Source organism: Capra hircus, chromosome 7 (genome assembly GCF_001704415.2).
Source record: "Capra hircus breed San Clemente chromosome 7, ASM170441v1, whole genome shotgun sequence".
Taxonomy (NCBI): domain Eukaryota; kingdom Metazoa; phylum Chordata; class Mammalia; order Artiodactyla; family Bovidae; genus Capra; species Capra hircus.
Window position 1 is genome coordinate 80,514,931 of NC_030814.1, and position 17,876 is coordinate 80,532,806.

The following is a 17,876-nucleotide window of genomic DNA, read 5'->3' on the forward strand; positions in this document are numbered from 1 at the left end:
ATGTAGGAAAAGCACCTAGCTTGGATTTAGCAAGTTCAAGTTTCCTGAAAAAAATATCATTTATATTCTATTTTTTCACATGTTTTCAAAGTGAAGAATCAGTAGGACTTAGCATTTGAAGAAGGTAGAAGGGGTTAAGAGAGGAGTGTACCAGGCAGAGAGAACTGTGTGTAAGATTGTGGAGGAGAGGGAGACAGATTGAGGAATTAAATGCAGTTCTGTCAAGCTATTGTGTTTTGAGAAATGAGGCTGACAGGCAGACTGGAGGGGAATTGTGAAGGACCTAAAAGTTTTGTTATTAAATTTGGGTTTTGGTCTAAGGGTATTGGGTAGGCATAAAGAGAATTAGAAGTAACTTGATTAGCATTTACAGAGATACTTTTGAGACCAGATGGAAGGGAGACAAGTCTAAGGTGGGGCCACAACTATCAAAAGTCGACAGTTGAGAGATGATGGGTAGTGGAGATGAAGAGAAACAAAAGGACTTGAAAGACAGAAGATACAATTTAATTGGGTATGAGAGTTGAGGAAAGGGGAGGGGTCAAGTTATCCTTTTTGATAGGTTTCTGCCTGGCAAATCAGGATTTCCAAAATGAGGTTTTAAAATGTACCACTGGCAGCAGATAGTACTAGTCTCTAATTCCACTGTGTTGAACTCTTCACTGTAACACAGTTCATGGAGCTCTATGCTGACTAAACATCTGATCTGTAAAAGCTGAGAGGTCATGGCAAGCAGAGGGAAGAAGACAGCTGTTAAGGGCACTACTCAGAGAACTATTTTACTTGGCGTGGCATACCTTCTGACTGTTGGAAAGCTCCTCTGCTTGTCCAGCCTTTCTTTTTTCATGTAAGGAAGCGTGTGACACTGGGGAGAAAGGGCAGAATCGCAAGTGGTGCCGATGTGTTTTACAGCCAGGCATTGTTGATGAAATGAAAGGATAATATTACTTGTTATAATAAGCAGTCTGATATTTTAGTTGTTATCACTTCAGAAATGCAGATACAGGTGATGATAACAAAAAAAGAATCAGACAAACATATCTTGAAATGATAAGACATATGTGGTTAAAAGTCAGAAGTAATAGATGTCATATCTGAGTCAGTTCTCCTTTATTCTAATTAATGCAGGTCTTTTCAAAACATTTCAGATAATCAGTTTTAGTTTTCTTTTTCAATTTTTTGAAAATACTGAGGTCCTAACAAGGAAAAAGAAATTGAGTAACTACAACAGTCATCTCTTTTATTTTTTGGGAGGGTACTAAAGTCTGGAAAAGAGAGGTTTATAGAATGAGAGAAGTTACATGCCTTTATTACATAAATAATTTCCAGTTCCTCCTTTTTTTTTTAATTTTAGTTTAGGAAATCCCTTGTTTAGTTACAGTTGGGATAAATCAGCATTGCACATTTGTTTTGGTACTCTTTTTTTTCTTTTCTGGCAGTAAGGAAAGATTTTAATAGCTACTATAGTAGGGGAGAGAATATAGTGTAAACTGAGCTTGCTCTACCCAAAATAAGAGGCAGGAGACTTTTGGAATGGTTGGGATTTTGTTGACTGAAAAATATATTCACAATCTAAAAGTTGAGAGTTATGTTTTATTGAGTGGGAATTTTCAGGACATCAAGCCTGGAGGCAGTATCTTAAGTAACTCTAAGAACTGCTCCGAGGAGGGGAGGGGAGAGCTAGGATATGATATATAGGAGTTTTGCAGCAAAGGGCTGGTAGTCTGAACATTGAGAGTGAAGTCACTCAGTCATGTCTGACTCTTTGCTACCCCATTGACTGTAGCCTGCCAGGCTCCTCTGTCCATGGAATTCTCCAGGCAAGAATACTGAAGTGGGCTGCCATTCCCTTCTCTAGGGGATCTTCCTGACCCAGGGATTGATCCTGGGTTTACTGCATTGCATGCAGATTCTTTATTTTCTGAGCCACCAGGAAATGAAAGAAAACCAGGTATCTCATGTTAAGGAATTTAACACTTTTCCAGTATCATTTGCAGTAACATCTTGAAAGACTGGAATACTCAAAGTATAGAGTGCTGTTAAGTCTAAGTGAATATTAGATCACTCAGAGATCTAATAGAGAATCCATTTTGGTTTTTCTTTGTTGAAAGTCACTGAGAAAGTCACTGGGCCTTTGGGTCATCAGTTGGAATACTAATTATATTTCTATAGCTTTTAGAATATGTTAGAAAGCTGGTTTCATACAGTCATGTTGAACCCTAGTACAGGTCTAGTAAACTCTTTGAAAATTACTTTTTTAACAATATCTCGTATACTAGTATGCTTTCTTATAGATGCCTCTAGAAAAAGCTAAGTGTCTTAAGTAAAATATGTTTTTTTAGTATTTCTAATATATTTTTTGACTAGATGAATATTTATTCATTAATATAATGTACCTCTACTGAGCATTTGATAACATGCTCACAAAACTTCAAATAGAAATTAGGAAGATAGTATTATAACAAATTTGAATTCATTCTATTCAGAAAGTAAATTAATTGGCATTTTAACATCCTTCAGTACTTGTCTTTGTACTCGTCTATGATAATGATTTCTTTGGAATTAGATGGGGCAGGCAGGCATTAATGAACCGTTATTTTTTGCCCTTGCTTAGCTACAGGCTTTTTGCCCACCGCCTCCCATTTAACTCTGATATTGTGAGAGTGAAACTGTAGCCAGTTACCTTTTTTTAAACCTCTTAAAATGAGAATTACACTAAGTTTCTTATCAAGTGGGAATAACAGTGAAAATTTCTTTAAGAACAAGAACAGCAACAACAAAAATCCTATAAAATAGCTGAATTTTCTTTTGAAACGTCAAACCTCAAAGCATTTGTGATGTTTAGATTTGTTGTTTAGTTGCTCTGTCACGTCTGACTCTCTGCAACCCCATGGACTGCAGCGCGCCAGGCTCCTCTATCCTCCACCATCTCCTGGAGTTTGCTCAGACTCATGTGCATGGAGTTGGTGATGCCATCCAACCATCTCATCCTCTGAAGAAAGTAGCCTGATAAACACTAATATTGCAAAGATTCTGATGTTCTAGTTTGAATTATCATTCTAGAAATGTCACCTAAGTGGAATCATTCCTCAAAATTTGGCTTACAAAAATAATTTTTGTTTGTTTAATCCTTTGCCTTTGGTTTCCAGGAAGATATTGACACATTGTTTATAATATCATGTCTTTGTTTCTTCTTGTAAGATCTGTGTAGAAAAGACCACTCGTTTTCAGAAACACTTTTAATGCCTGATTCACTCTTAGGTCATTGCTGTTAAGTAGGTCAGCTTAACAGAACTCTTGTTACCACATTGATTGTGTTCTGACCCTGGGCTGGTGGCTTTTACTCAGAGGGAATCTGAGGAGCCCAGGAAAAATTACATTAAAATTTTTATAAAGTCAGATGTTAATTTCTTTTTAATCTGATCCTGATCAACCACGTAGAATGAAATTTGAAACATTTCACTAAAATAAAATTTATTGAAGTCTGATATAACTTTGTAATGAAATTATATGAAATGAAGTAAATCAGATTATATAATTATAATGCGTGTATAGGTGCTGTTGCATGGAAATTTAGAATACTGGAGTTTCAAATTTTCATTTATGCTGCTTAAGAAAGGGAAGACACATCAGAGGAACTGCCTATAAGTTGATGGGGTAAGGAGTGTCCTTCCAACTATGTAGGGCCATTGAACAAAAAGGGGTGGGGGAGAAACATGTTGACTATCATGTTAAGGAAATAAAAGTGGAAATAGTTCATTGAACTGTTAGTTATCTACTACATGCAAGGCACTCTGCTAGTTAAAAGTGATGGAGAATAGAAGAGTATGGGATAAGAATTCTGCTTTTTAGCTTCTTTCCAGTTCAAGGTAGAGGCTCTGACCTTTTAAAAATAAAGAAGCCAATTATATTCAGTAATGAGAACAAATAAGTATCTTTTCACATTTTCAGAAAGAGAGAAAATTGGCACAGTACCACAGAGTATGACAGAAAGGAGGAAGCAGGTGCCCCAGAAGCTGAGAGGGTGACTTAGGAATATTCCTCCTGGTGAATTGCCTCTAAAGAGGATCAAGGCAGCTTTGTGTTTTCAGCTGCAGGAACAAATGCAGTGCTCATTTCTTAAGTACTTGTTCCATATAGGCTATAGGAAGTGGAACTTGTATAAATCATGACCTAGTCTAGATACATTGATTGATATCTGGTTATCTTCCTTGAGTTGAGGGGAGAGGGCCTATTTCTCTACACTATTAAGTCTACCAGGACAGAGATGTTTTTCTGTATTGTTTACTCTGGTATTCCAAGTTCCTAGAAGAGTGCTTGCATGTTGTTGCCTTTTAGAGCTTAAACTTTTTATATATAATTTTATCTAATATTTCTGGCTGTGCTGGGTCTTTGTTGGTACGCAGGCTTTTATCTAGTTGCAGTGTGCAGTGGCTACTCTCCAGTCGTGGTGCGAGGGAGGCGGCTTCTCTTGTTGCTCAGTATGGGCTCCAGGGTGCCTGAGCTTCAGTGGTTGCAACACATGGGCTCAGCAGTTGCAGCTCCCAGGCTCTAGAGCACAGACTGAAGAGTTGTGGCGCATGGGATTAGTTGCTCAACCGCCTATGGGATTTTCCTGGGATCAAGGACTGGACCTGTATCTCCTGCTTTGGCAGGTGGATTCTTAGCCACTAAGCCACCACAGAAGCCTGGAATTTAAGTTTTAGAAATACCGGTCTCTGTAAATGGAAGTGTTAAGTCTACTAGTCACCTGTCAACTCTGATACTTAGATTTTTGTTACATCATAAAGAGATCACATAGAGAGAGCATCAGAAATGAGTTTGAGAGTTTTGAGCCTGGAGGTCTGGGAAGTGGGTAGGGCTTTAGTAAAAGTAGAGACTGTAGGAAACGTAACAGATTTAAGAAGGAATATGATAAATTTGGTTTCAGAAATAATGAGGTGCCAAACTTGATCTAGCTAACTAACCATGTAGGTGAGTGGTTAGGCTTGGGGAATCCTTTTTGTAAAGGTAATAGTTGAAGCCATTCTTTAGGTTAGACTGATGGTAATAATGATGGCCACCATTTATTGAACTCTTACTATATGCCAGTCACTGTATTTTATATATTAATTTTATTTCCTATTCATATCAACCTTATTAAACAGATAACTTCTGTTTCCAATTTCATAGTTGAGAATACTGAGGTTTAGCAAGGTAAGGTGTCTTCCCAGAGTCACCTAAGTGGTAAGTGGTAGAACTAGGTTTTGAATCTAGCTCTATCTCACTTCAAAGTCATTAGCTGGTGCCAAGTGATAGATGTACAGGCAAATGAAGACTGAGCAAAGACTACTAACATACTTTATAGGAACTATTGGTAACCTTCAAGAAAAACCTCAATTTGAGTTCTGATATAGGGTCAGAGTATACCTTGGGGGGAGTTAAGGAATAAATAGGGAATTTTATAAAAATATAAGTGGTAAACTAAGATGATTGTTTTTTTATTAAGTTTAGAGGAAAACAAGAGATAGGACAGTAGAGAGACTTTGTTGGACCAAGAGAATTTGGGAGTGTTATGATTTTTATCTTGCTTCAAGCTTTCATACATGCATGCATATATTCATTTATTCCAACAAATATTTATTGAGTGCCTTTTCTGTGCTACATAGAGGTGAGGAGATCTCTCAGGAAATAACAGAAGGTTCTTGCTGTTATGGAGCTTAATTTTAATAGAGTTTGGGATGGGTATTAAGAAACTCATCAGTCAGTCAGTCAGAAAAACATCACTATTGATAAATGCTCTGCAAAGAATTACAAATGAAGTATAACATGTAAGAGTGTTTCTGCACTAAAGTTCTAGATTATATGTTGAAAAAAATCCTGTTCTCTGAGAATCTGAAAGACAAGAAAACAGACAGTAAGCAAGAAGAGAATTAGGGAGTGAGAAAAGATAATGTCAAGGCCTTAGGTAGAAATAAGCTTGATGTTGGATGGAGGCTAGTGAACAAAGGGAAAGTGCTATGAGATCAAAGGGGTAGACAGGATTGAGATCTTGTGGGGCTTTGTAAATTGGAGTAAAGAATATAGATGTTTATTTCAAATGAAACCGTAAAGTTGACATTATAAGAGTTTTAAGCAAAGAGTTATGTGTTGCCTAATTTACATCTTAAAGGAACATCTTGGTTGTTGTGTGGACAATCCATTAATGGGAGGTAGATACAAATAAAAGCTGACCAGTTGATCGGTTTTTGCTCTTCTTCATTCAAGAGATAATGGTGCTTTGGCCTGCGGTTCTAGTAGTTTTAAGAGTGGGGAGAACCCAGTTAGGTTTGGGCTTTGTGTCAGGGAGGATTTAACATAATCTGCTGATGGTTTATGTCAAAGAGAGGAATCACAGTGATGCCTAGATTTAGGGCTTGAGAAACTGGGTGAATGAATGGACAAAAATGAGGGTGAGACCTGAGCATGATTACTGACTGAAATGGAGGATCTGTTGGAAGAACAATATTAAAGTTTCCAAAGCAAATAATTCATGATGTAACAAAGTACCAAAGGAGCTGGGTGCCCAAAAGGGAGCTGATTGCATTAGCCTTAAAAACCAGAGGACAGCAGACAGGACAGAAATTTCAAGATGACCAGGAAGTAAGTTGAAAAGCAAGTGTTGAATGACTTTATCTATAATGTAGACCTGTTAGTATATTTAGTTATGAACAACTACATACTAATCGTTTTGTGGTCTTCATATTAACTTTCTAATTTAAATACTTTAATTATGTTTGTCATTGTAAACATTACTTTGTGTGTGTGTGTGTATATATATATATATTTTTTTTCTTTTTCTTTTTTGCAGGTTGTAAGTTCTACAAATGGAGAATTAAACACAGATGACCCTACTGCAGGACGTTCAAATGCACCCATCACAGCCCCTACAGAAGTAGAGGTGATGGATGAAACCAAGTATGTATTGGTCTTGCTTGATTTAGTCACTTTTTTCCTTAAACGGTGCATGTTTGAGACTTACAGTCATGTGCAATTATTTAAGGAAATTTTTTTCAAGGAATAGGTGCATGCAAAACAAATTGGTATATTTAATTGTTTTAACCAGTAAGTTTTAAATAGTGCTATTTCAGTAAATGTTTTAATAATATAAAATTAGTTATTTAAGAACTGTGCTCAAATTCTTATTTAGAGTTAACAGCATGTTTTTAGCTTATTAGTTTTAGGAATGTTGGTGCATAAAAATTACTGCTATACTTTAGAGGCGTATTTTTTTCTGTAAACATAAAAATATTAATGTTGTGGTATGCTGCATGTATTAATACTAGTTTTAAATTAGTTGTTTTTTGTTAAAATTATAACAACTCTGCTTGGAAAAAAATTAAGCATGAAAACAATGTGATAATTTCAGTGTGGGCAGTTTCTGATGATATCTCTCTCTTTCTCTTTTTCCTTCTATTTTTTTTTTGTGTTTAGCTGCCAGAAAGTGTTGAACATGTGGTGAGTTCTCAAGTGTAGGCAGGCAGAAATAGCTCCGTTGACTATAATCTCAAAGATTTAGCACCAGTTTGTGTCTTTAAAAACAAACTTTTCAACATAGAAATTATAATTGGTAAAAGTCATACAAAAGTCTTTAATATCATTTACATTAACTCTGAAAAGCAAGAAATAATTGAGGAGCTCTTTTGCCTGCTGCAGCTTTTTTGTTTCAAGTGACGTAGATGAAACATTTGGGGGCACTTTTTATTGAGTAGATGATACACCAATCTTGCTTGTGCTTATGCATTTGTTTTGTAACACAATGCATTATTTGCTTTTAAAAGAGGCAAGTTTTTGAGTTAAACTTTTTTTCCTATTTGTAATTGTTAAATACACCTAGCAATAATATCACTAAACCAGTACTTCACTTGCTAATTATATTGCTGTTAAATACACATACTATGCATTATTAAATTTCATGATAAACGATAGTAAGAGAGTGTTATGAAAAATCCTCATCTAAATAGTAACTGCTAAATACAGATATTATGAAAAATAATATTCTTATTTGTTGCAGTAATACTGAACTTAAACTATTTATTGACACTTGCCTTTAGTTATAATGCCGTGTTTAAAATGCTTCCCTCGATTTTAGGACAAATTTTGAGTTAGCCTTGGGGTAAATAATGAAAGTTGTTTAGATTAGTAAATTGTGTAACATTCTACTCATGTCTAAAAGGAACCTTATATAATTTTTAAGACAATGCTCATTTATTGACTGAAAGATGAGGAAACTTTTGTGGATATTTCTGTTTAAGAGAGTAATGAGCAAGTGTCCCTTTTAACCAGTTTGACTGTGGAATTTATTCATAGTCAGTGTGACTTAGTTTTGGTGGATTTCAGGATATAATCAGTTAGCTACATACTGCTGTATTTTTATGTCAAAAGTAAAAAACAGTTATAGGTGCTGGTGCAATCCCAAGCACAGTTATAAAAGGGGGTGACATAAGGCAGATAGTAATGCACATGGCCTTTGCAAATAAACGTAAGTTGTAGAAACCTACTTCTGCCACTGTTTCCTTCTTCAGGCTTGTTTCTTTTCCTGTAAAATGAGGCTAATAGTATCTACCTCGTAGGCTGTTGAAAAAATTAAATGTACTAAAGCGCTGGTATTTTGTCTGGCACATGGCGTGGCAGGTACTCACTTGCCATTATCACCCCTTCTGTTTCTCTGTTTGCTGCCAGTGACCTCGTTCATCTTCCCAGGCTTGTGCTGCTTCCATCAACATTCTCTGTTTTTACTTCCACACCCAGATTCTTCGCCGAAACTGGCCATTCTGTGTTCTCATCCTCCTAGAGATCTATTTTCCACCAAATCTATTGCATTTTTTCCATGTATTCATTCAGTGTTTACACTGCTTGGATTTCAGAAATAATGACACTATCCTTGCTTTTATGAAGCTCACTCTTCAGCAGGGATAATTGCAGCTGTTTTAGCATTTGTCAGTGTATGATAAATATTGTGAAAAAGGTCCCAGTAGAGTCGTTTAACAGGATGATCAGAGAATGCTTTGTGGAGGGGGCTTTGAAGAATGGGTAGTAATTTATTTAGTTGAGATGGGTGTCAGTGTGTATGTTTATGGTTTGGGTTTCTATCTGTAGGTGTTGGAAGACAAGAAAAAAGGAAATGGCGGGGGGAGACGGGGGGAGACTCTTTCTAAAGGGAGGTTCTCTTTTGCATAGAACAGCAAGTCCAGACCACTTGGCATGGCACCAGGCCCTTTATGGTTGCTCTGATCTGTCTTTCCCAGCCTCATTTTCCATTCTGAATTCTGTGTTCCGTTAGTTTCTTAAGTCTGTCATTGATATGTTATTCTCTTTATCTATCTCCCACCTTTTAAAACTTCTTGAAGTGAAAGTGAAAGTTGCTCAGCCGTGTCTGACTCTGCGAGCTCATGGGCTATACAGTCCTTGGAATTCTCCAGGCCAGAATACCGGAGTGGGCAGACTTTGCCTTCTCCAGGGGATCTTCCCAACTCAGGGATCAAACCCAGGTCTCCCACATTGCAGGCTCTTCACCAGCTGAGCCACAAGGGAAGTTCAAGAATACTGGAGTGAGTAGCCTATCCCTTCTCCAGGGAATCTTCCCGACCCAGGAATCGAACAACCGGGGTCTCCTGCATTGCAGGTGGATTCTTTACCAACTGAGCTATCAGGATTTCTTAAAAACAAGGCCTTTTTTATTGTAAGATCCCTAAAGCCTCAATAAATTATTACTAAATAATTGACTACATAATGTAATGTATCCATGCAATGTACTGTAAGTTGACAATATAAAATAAAATTGAAAACATGATGCAGTGTGACATAAACCAGACATAAAAGGCTACACATTATAAGGTCCATTTATGTAAAATGTCCAGAATAAGCAAATATACAGAGACAGAAAATAGACAGTGAACGCCGGGAACAGAGAAGAGGAATAGAGGAGTGCCTGCTGGTAGGTTATGTGGCTTCCTTATGGAGTGAAGAAAGCATTTTGAAGTTAGATAGTGGTGAGAGCTGAAAAACCCCTTGACTGTATTAAAAAAAACATTGTATTATATGCTTTAAAAAGGTCAGTTTAATGGTATGTGAATTATATCTGAATACAGCAGTTTTCAGATACAATGGCATCCCATTCCAGTGTTCTTGCCTGGAGAATCCCAGGGATGGGGGAGCCTGGCGGGCTGCCGTCTATGGGGTCGCACAGAGTCAGACATGACTGAAGCGACTTAGCTTAGCAGCACAGCAGTTTGTTTAGAAAAATAGATAGCAATCCATGAATTCAGTGTAGCTTTATTCTAGATGGGTTACAGAAATTCTCAGAACTTCCCAAACTGTTCATTAGTTGGAAATTGTTTTTAAGCATACAACATTTTGTCCTGTCTTTGATCAAGGTTACTCTAATGTTCCTATAGCCTCATTATTGCATTCCTTATACCCTCTTAGTCTGTGATTAAGAAATGTGAGCATAATTTCTTTTCCAAAGTTGGGTCTAATGCTTCTTTTCTCTTTTCCACAATTTTCTGGGTAGCTAGGGACCGGCCTAGAATTCTTTTTCAGAATCTGTTTGTTACTTCCTTCTTTTCTTCTTACCTGTGAGTGGCAGAGGTCTTTCTTACCCCATCTCATAAACTGAAATGTATCCTACAACAAATATTTTAGAATCTCAAGTTTATGTAAATGTATGATTTCCAAATGATGGAAAATAATCTCTTCCCCCAAGATAAAGTGGCTCCTTCAATAGTAATGAGATTTTGCCTTCCTTTTTTTTTTTTTTTAACTGTAGTGGAGAATTTTTTAAAACAGGTGATACAAATGACAGGACCCCCATCATTTTTTCTAGGAATTTAGGAGACTAAGGCTTCAAGTTTAGTTACTGAGTTTTGAAGTATTATGAATTCATCTTTTTTCCTTTGTTTCTCTGTTTCTCTGCGCCACCCCCCCACCCCCCATTTTCTGTCATTTACTGAATAGTTGTTGTGTGTATGGTGATACAATGATTATGAAGATAAGTCAGGACCCTGTTTTCCATTAGGGAAAGTAGTAAGTACACCAGAGACTTTCATGTAGAGTAGTTCTCAAACCTGGCTTGATATCACAATCATCTGGGCAGTTTTAAAAATATGGCACTACTTAGGCTGTGCATTCTCAGTGGTGGTGGGGTCTGGTTGCCAGTATTTTTAAAATGCTTTTAAGCTGATTCTAAGGAATAACCAGGATTGAGAATCACCGATCTAAAACAAGGTGTTATAGGGTTAACGCTATGGAGTTCAGAGACTGGGTATGCATTTCCAGCTAAAGATCATAGAGGTCTTTGTGGGTGAGGATACATTTGCCAGAGTTCAAAGATGAGTATGATTTGAAAAGGGGAATGAGGGTCAGAGAGAAGAGATTGTGTAACAACGTGAAGCAAGGAAAAAATGGGTAAGTTTGAGTAGTGACCCGTGCAAGTAGAGTGTGATTGTATTAATGGGAACTGAGACAGGCTGAGTGCCTAATCTCAAAAGACTTTAGTAACAAGGTTAAAAAAAAAATTGGACATTATCTTTCTTAGCACAAGAAAGCACTGTGGGTTTTAAGCCAAGAAATGGTATAATCAGATTGAACCTTAAGAAAATTATTTTGGTGCCAGTTTTGAGGTTTATGTCACTTCCTGGGCTTCAGGAAATCTCCCTTCCCTCCTTCCTGCTCTCTTTTCCTTCCTTCCTTCTAAGGTGCAGGCTGTCTGGAAAGGAAGCCTAATGTAGGATGAGACTGAGAGGAGAGTAGAAATTCATTGGAACCAAATTTTTAAAACTGATGCCTTAGGACAGTGGAGAACCATTGCTGAGATTTAAGAGGAAAGGGCATGGCCATATTTATGATGAGGGACGTTTGGATGGCAGATTGGAGAGAGGTGAGTCTTACATGAAAGTCACTTAAAAGGCTCTTAACAGTGATGGAGGCAGGAAGGTATAAACTAAACCAGCATGAGAGGGTGGGCAAATTGTGAAAGTTATTTCAGGTTTGAGATACTTACTGCATGGGGATGGAAAGGAAGAAACTGAAGGTGCAGTTTCTTTGTTAGTGTGGTTACATGCATGGTCTTGCTCTCTGATCTAAACCCTGCTTGTCTAACCAAATAGTTTCTCACTTTTATCACTGAGAAACCTAGAGGAATGAAATTACATTTCAAGTATAAGTTTTAAGGGGAAAAAAATCCTTTGGCAGTGAATTAAAGTTTAGATGTCATGAAAAATACTTCCTACATCCTCTTCAACCAGAGGAGGAGAGGCTAGGTTCTCGGGTCCTAAGTGCAGAGGGTATGGCAGGTACCAACAGTCCCTCAACTGGATACTGATGAGCCAATGAGTTATTACAGGGGCAGATAAGAACTTCAGATCCAGACAGAGGAACGTGCTTCAGTTTCTGGGTAGACTTTTGAGAAGATAGTTTATGACACTATATATGGAATTTAGAAAGATGGTAATGATAACCCTGTATGTGAGACAGCAAAAGAGACACAGATGTATAGAATGGACTTTTGGACTCTGAGGGAGAGGGAGAGGGTGGGATGATTTGGGAGAATGGCACTGAAACATGTATACTATCATGTAAGAAATGAAGCGCCAGTCTATGTTTGATACAGGATATAGGATGCTTGGGGCTGGTGCACAGGGATGATCCAGAGAGATGGTATGGGGTGGGCTGTGGGAGGGGGGTTCAGGATTGGGAACTCATGTATACCCGTGGCGGATTCATGTCAATGTATGGCAAAACCAATATAGTATTGTAGAGTAAAATAAAGTAAAATTAAAAATTAAAAAAAAAGAAAAAAAAATAAACATTAAAAAAAAAAAGAAAGTTTATGACATAGATCCGGGAAGACAAGCCATGTTTTACAAGAAGAAAAAGGCAGTCAGTAATGGGGAAATGGTGGTGTGATGTCTGTAGCAAAATCTTGGTTGTTCCCATTTATGTTTTCTACAGAGTTTAGGACTTTGACCCATTATCATTTCTTATTTCCTATGTAAACAGTATGTGAAGCAACAGTGTTCATCAGAAATAGAACTTAATGTTTATTCCCAAAGGATTTAAGAGTAGAATTGTTGCTTCAAAGATTGTAGGCTAGCCTCCAAATGATCTGCTTAGAAGCGTGACTCTGTCTTGTGAGAGCATTTTGGCTCACTGGAACCACACAAGGGATAATCAAGAAAGAGCCGAGAAAGAATAGAATCATTGACAGGAACATGATTTAAGTGTCTGCTCAGCCTAAATCTTTTCCCAGGGTAGTTGTCAGTCTAGATCTGAGGAGACTCCATATGAGGTATGAACGAATGGATAAGAAAATGTAGTAGTCACTGAACAACAGAGAAAATGTCTTTGAAAATTTTAAAAGTATAAGTTATTTTCTAAGACCAAATAATTGGACTTATTGATAGAATAACTTGGTCACATCATCTGTGAAAATTTCTATATGTGCTAATTCCTGAAATCTTTGCTATTATTACAATTATTGTTTCCGATAACTACCCTCTATACCCCACCTTCAGCTGTACCAAGTTAAAAGTATATGGTTTCATTTTATGCATTTGGCCTGCTCTCATGTAAATTGATGACATGGTGTCCACTCTGTCTCTAGTGCTCAGCTCCTTGCATCCAGGACAAGGCCTTGTTGGAAATGGAGATGTCGGAAGTTGGCCTGGTAGTTGCATCTGGAAAGCAGCGCTTCTTGCGATTCAGATTCCTTTATTAATTTAATTCCTTTATTGATCATTTACCTCCAGAAAAGTTTCCATGGGCACTGATACCTATATTTTGTAATATTTCATTAGAGTTTGTGACCCAAGGATAAGAGCTTTGGCTTTAAAACATGGTTTAGGATTTTGACCAGGTTCTTACTTTAGAAGTCAGTTGCATTTATGAGGCAAATTTTACATTTATTTAGTAGATATTAAATTAAAAGTACCAACTTTGTGTCTATTTGTGGAATGTATCATGATCAGGACCTTAGGAAATTTAAGGTTTTTGTTGTTCAGTCACTAAGTCATCTCGAACTCTTTGAAACCCCATTGACTGCAGCACACCAGGGTCTTCTGTTCTTCACTATCTCCTGGAGTTACTCAAATTCATGTCCATTGAGTTGGTGATACCATCTAACCATCTCATCCTCTGCCACCCTCTTCTCTTTTGCCTTCAGTCTTGCCCAGCATCAGGTTCTTTTCCAGTGAGTCAGCTTTTCGCATCAGGTGGCCAAAGTACTGGAGCGTTAGCATCCATCCTTCCAGTGAATATGCAGGTTGATTTCCTTTAAGATTGATTGGTTTGATCTCCTTGCTGTCCAAGGGACTCTTAAGCATCTTCTGTAGCACCACAATTTGAAAGCATCAGTTCTTCAGTACTCAGCCTTCTTTATGGTCCAACTCTTATATCCTTACATGACAGCTGGAAAAACCATATGCGGTCTAGGTTTGTCATAGCTTTCCTTCCAAGGAGCAAGCATCTTTTAATTTTGTGGTTGCAGTCACCGTCTTCAGTGATTTTGGAGCCCGAGGAAATAAAATCTGTCACTGTTTCTACTTTTCCTCCATCTGTTTGCCTTGAAGTGATGGGGCCAGATGCCATGATCTTAACTTTTTTAATGTTGAGTTTTAAGGCAGCTTTTTCACTCTCCTCTTTCACCATCATCAAGAGGCTTCTTAGTTTCTCTTCATTGCCTGCCTTTAGAGTGGTGTCCTCTATATATCTAAGGTTGTTGTCATTTCTCCTGGCAGTCTTGATTCCTGCATGTGATTCATCCAGTCCAGCATTTCCCAAGATGTACTCTGCATATAAGTTGAATAAGCAAGGTGACAGTGTACAGTCTCGAGGGACTCCCATCCCAATTGTGAAGCAGTCGGTTGTTCCATGTCCATTTCTTGCTTCTTGTCCCGTAATCAGATTTCTCAGGAGACCGGTTAGGTGGTCTGGTGTTCTCATCTCTTTAAGAATTTTCCACAGTTTATGTGATGTACACAGTTAAAGGCTTTAGTGTAGCAGAAGTAGAGGTTTTTTTAGAAATCTCTTGCTTTTCCTATGATCCAACGAATGTTGACAATTTGATCTCTGGTTCCTCTGCCTTTTCTAAACCCAGCTTGTATATCTCCGAGTTCTCTGTTCACATACTGCTGAAGCATAGCTGGAAGGATTTTGAGCATTATCTTACTAGCGTGTGAAATTAGCACGATTATATGGTAGTTTGAGCACTCTTTGGCATTGCCCTTCTTTGGGATTGGAATGAAAAGTGACCTTTTCCAGTCCTGAGGCCACTGCTGAGTTTTCCAAATTTGCAGGCATAGTGAATGCCGTGCTTTCACAGCATCATCTTTTAGGATTTGAAATAGCTCAGTTGGAATTCCATCACCTCCACTAGCTTGGTTTGTAATAATGATTCCTAAGGTCCAGTTGACTTCACACTCTAGGCTGTATGGTTCTAGGTGAGTGACCACACCATTGTGGTTATCTGGTCATTAAGACCTTTTTTTGTATAATTCTTCTTTGTCTTCTTGCCTCCTCTTCTTAATCTTTTCTGTTTCTGTTAGGTCCTTGCCATTTCTGTCCTTTATTGTGCCCATCCTTGGCATGAAGTATTTCCTTTATATCTCCAATTTTCTTGATGAGATTGCTAGTTTTTCCCATTCTGTTGTTTTTCTCTATTTCTTTGCCTTGTTCATTTCAGGAGGCCTTTTTACCTCTCCTTGTTATTCTCTGGAATTCTGCATTCATTTGGGTATCTTTCCCTCTCTTTCCCTTACCTTTTGCTTCTCTTCTTTCCTCAGACATTTGTAAAGCCTCCTCAGACAATCTCTTTGCTTTCTTGCATTTCTTTGGGATGGTTTTGGTCACTGCCTCTTATACCGTGTTACAAACCTCCATCCATAATTCTTCAGGTAATCTGTCTACCAGATCTAATCCCTTGAATTTATTTGTCACTTCCACTGGATAATCATAAGAAATTTGATTTAGGTCATATCTGAATGGCCTAGTGGTTTTCCCTACTTTCTTCAATTTAAGCCTGAATTTTGCGATAAGGAGCTCATGATCTGAGCCACAGTCAGCTCCCGGTCTTGTTTTTGCTGACTGTATAGAGCTTCTCTGTCTTCAGTCTGGTTTTGATATTGACCATTTGGTGATGTCCATGTGTAGAGTCATCTCTTGTGTTACTGGAAGAGGGTGTTTGTTATGACCAGTGTGTTCTCTTGACAAAACTCTGTTAGCCTTTACCCTGTTTGGTTTTGTACTCCAGGGCCAAACTTGCCTGTTAACCCAGGTATCTCTTGAATTCATATTTTTGTAATCCCTGGTGACGAAATGATATCCTTTTTTGGTGTTAGTACTAGAAGGTCTTGGAGGTGTTTGTAGAACCGTTCACCTTCAGCTTCTTCGGTATTGGTGATTGAGACATAGACTTGGATTACTTGTTGAATGGTTTGCCTTGGAAATGAGCTGAAGTCATTCTGTTGCTTCTAAGATTGCATCCAAGTACTGTATTTTGGACTCTTTTGTTGACTGTGTGGGCTACTCCATTTCTTCTAAGGGATTCTTGCCCACAATAGTAGATATAGTGGTCATCTGAATTAAAGTTGCCCATTCCCATACGTTTTAGTTCACAGATTCCTAAGATGTTGATGTTCACTCTTGCCATCTCCTGCTTGACCACATCCAGTTTACCTCGATTCATGGACCTAATATGTCAGGTTCCTGGGCAGTATTCTTTACAGCATCGGACTTTACTGTCACCAGCAGACACATTCACAGCTGAGGGTCCTTTCCGCTTTGGCCCAGGTACTTCATTGTTTTGGGAGATATTAGTAATTGTCCACTACTCTTCTCAGTAGCATGTTGGACGCTTCCAGACCTGGGGGGCTCATCTTCCAGGGTCATATGTGTTTGCCTTTTCATACTATACATGGTGTTTTTGCAGCAAGAATACTGGAGTGGTTTGTAATTTTCTCTTCCAGTAGACCACAGACCATGTACGTTTTGTCAGAACTTTTCACAAGCCCTTTCACCATGATAAGGCTATGATGCATGAAGGGGAATGTGGAGGTAGATGATAAGCAAATAAATAAATTAGGATTAGTACTATGTACTGAGAGGAAAATTAAACAAGCTTGTCAGAGTGGTCTTATGCTAAAAAGTGTTTTAGACAGAGTGCTGAGGACAATTGAGATAAGTCCTGATTTATTAATGACTAATAAGTGAACCGTGAACTCCCTGATGTTCAAACTGGTTTTAGAAAAGGCAGAGGAACCAGAGATCAAATTGCCAACATCTGCTGGATCACGGAAAAAGCAAGAGAGTTCCAGAAAAACATCTATTTCTGCTTTATTGACTATGCCAAAGCCTTTGACTGTGTGGATCACAATAAACTGTGGAAAATTCTGAAAAGAGGTGGGAATACCAGACCACCTGACCTGCCTCTTGAGAAATCTGTATGCAGGTCAGGAAGCAACAGTTAGAACTGGACATGGAACAACAGACTGTTTCCAAATAGGAAAAGGAGTATGTCAAGGCTATATATTGTCAAGGAGTACGTCAAGGCTGTAATATACCCTGCTTATTCAAGTTATATGCAGAGTACATCATGAGAAACGCTGGGCTGGAAGAAGCACAAGCTGGAATCAAGGTTGCCAGGGGAAATATCAATAACCTCAATATGCAGATGACACCACCCTTATGGCAGAAAGTGAAGAAGAACTGAAAAGCCTTGATGAAAGTGAAAGAGGAGGGTGAAAAAGTTGGTTTAAAGCTCAACATTCAGAAAACGAAGACCATGGCATCTGGTCCCATCACTTCATGGGAAATAGATGGAGAAACAGTGGAAACAGTGTCAGACTTTATTTTGGGGGGCTCCA

General features: G+C 38.1%; 1 protein-coding gene across 7 annotated transcripts in view; it reads left to right on the top strand.

Moving 5' to 3' along the window:
* The window catches only part of CSNK1G3 (casein kinase 1 gamma 3), a 120,789-nt gene that overhangs the window by 96,713 nt on the left and 6,200 nt on the right, over positions 1–17,876 (top strand). For 5 of the 7 annotated variants that reach the window (XM_018050687.1, XM_018050685.1, XM_018050686.1 and 2 more), the window contains 2 exons: positions 6,830–6,936; positions 7,453–7,476. In XM_018050687.1, coding sequence (XP_017906176.1) covers positions 6,830–6,936; positions 7,453–7,476 — 131 coding nt within the window. The remainder of the gene's footprint in view (positions 1–6,829; positions 6,937–7,452; positions 7,477–17,876) is intronic. The other 2 variants (XM_018050688.1, XM_018050689.1) reach the window with 1 other exon arrangement.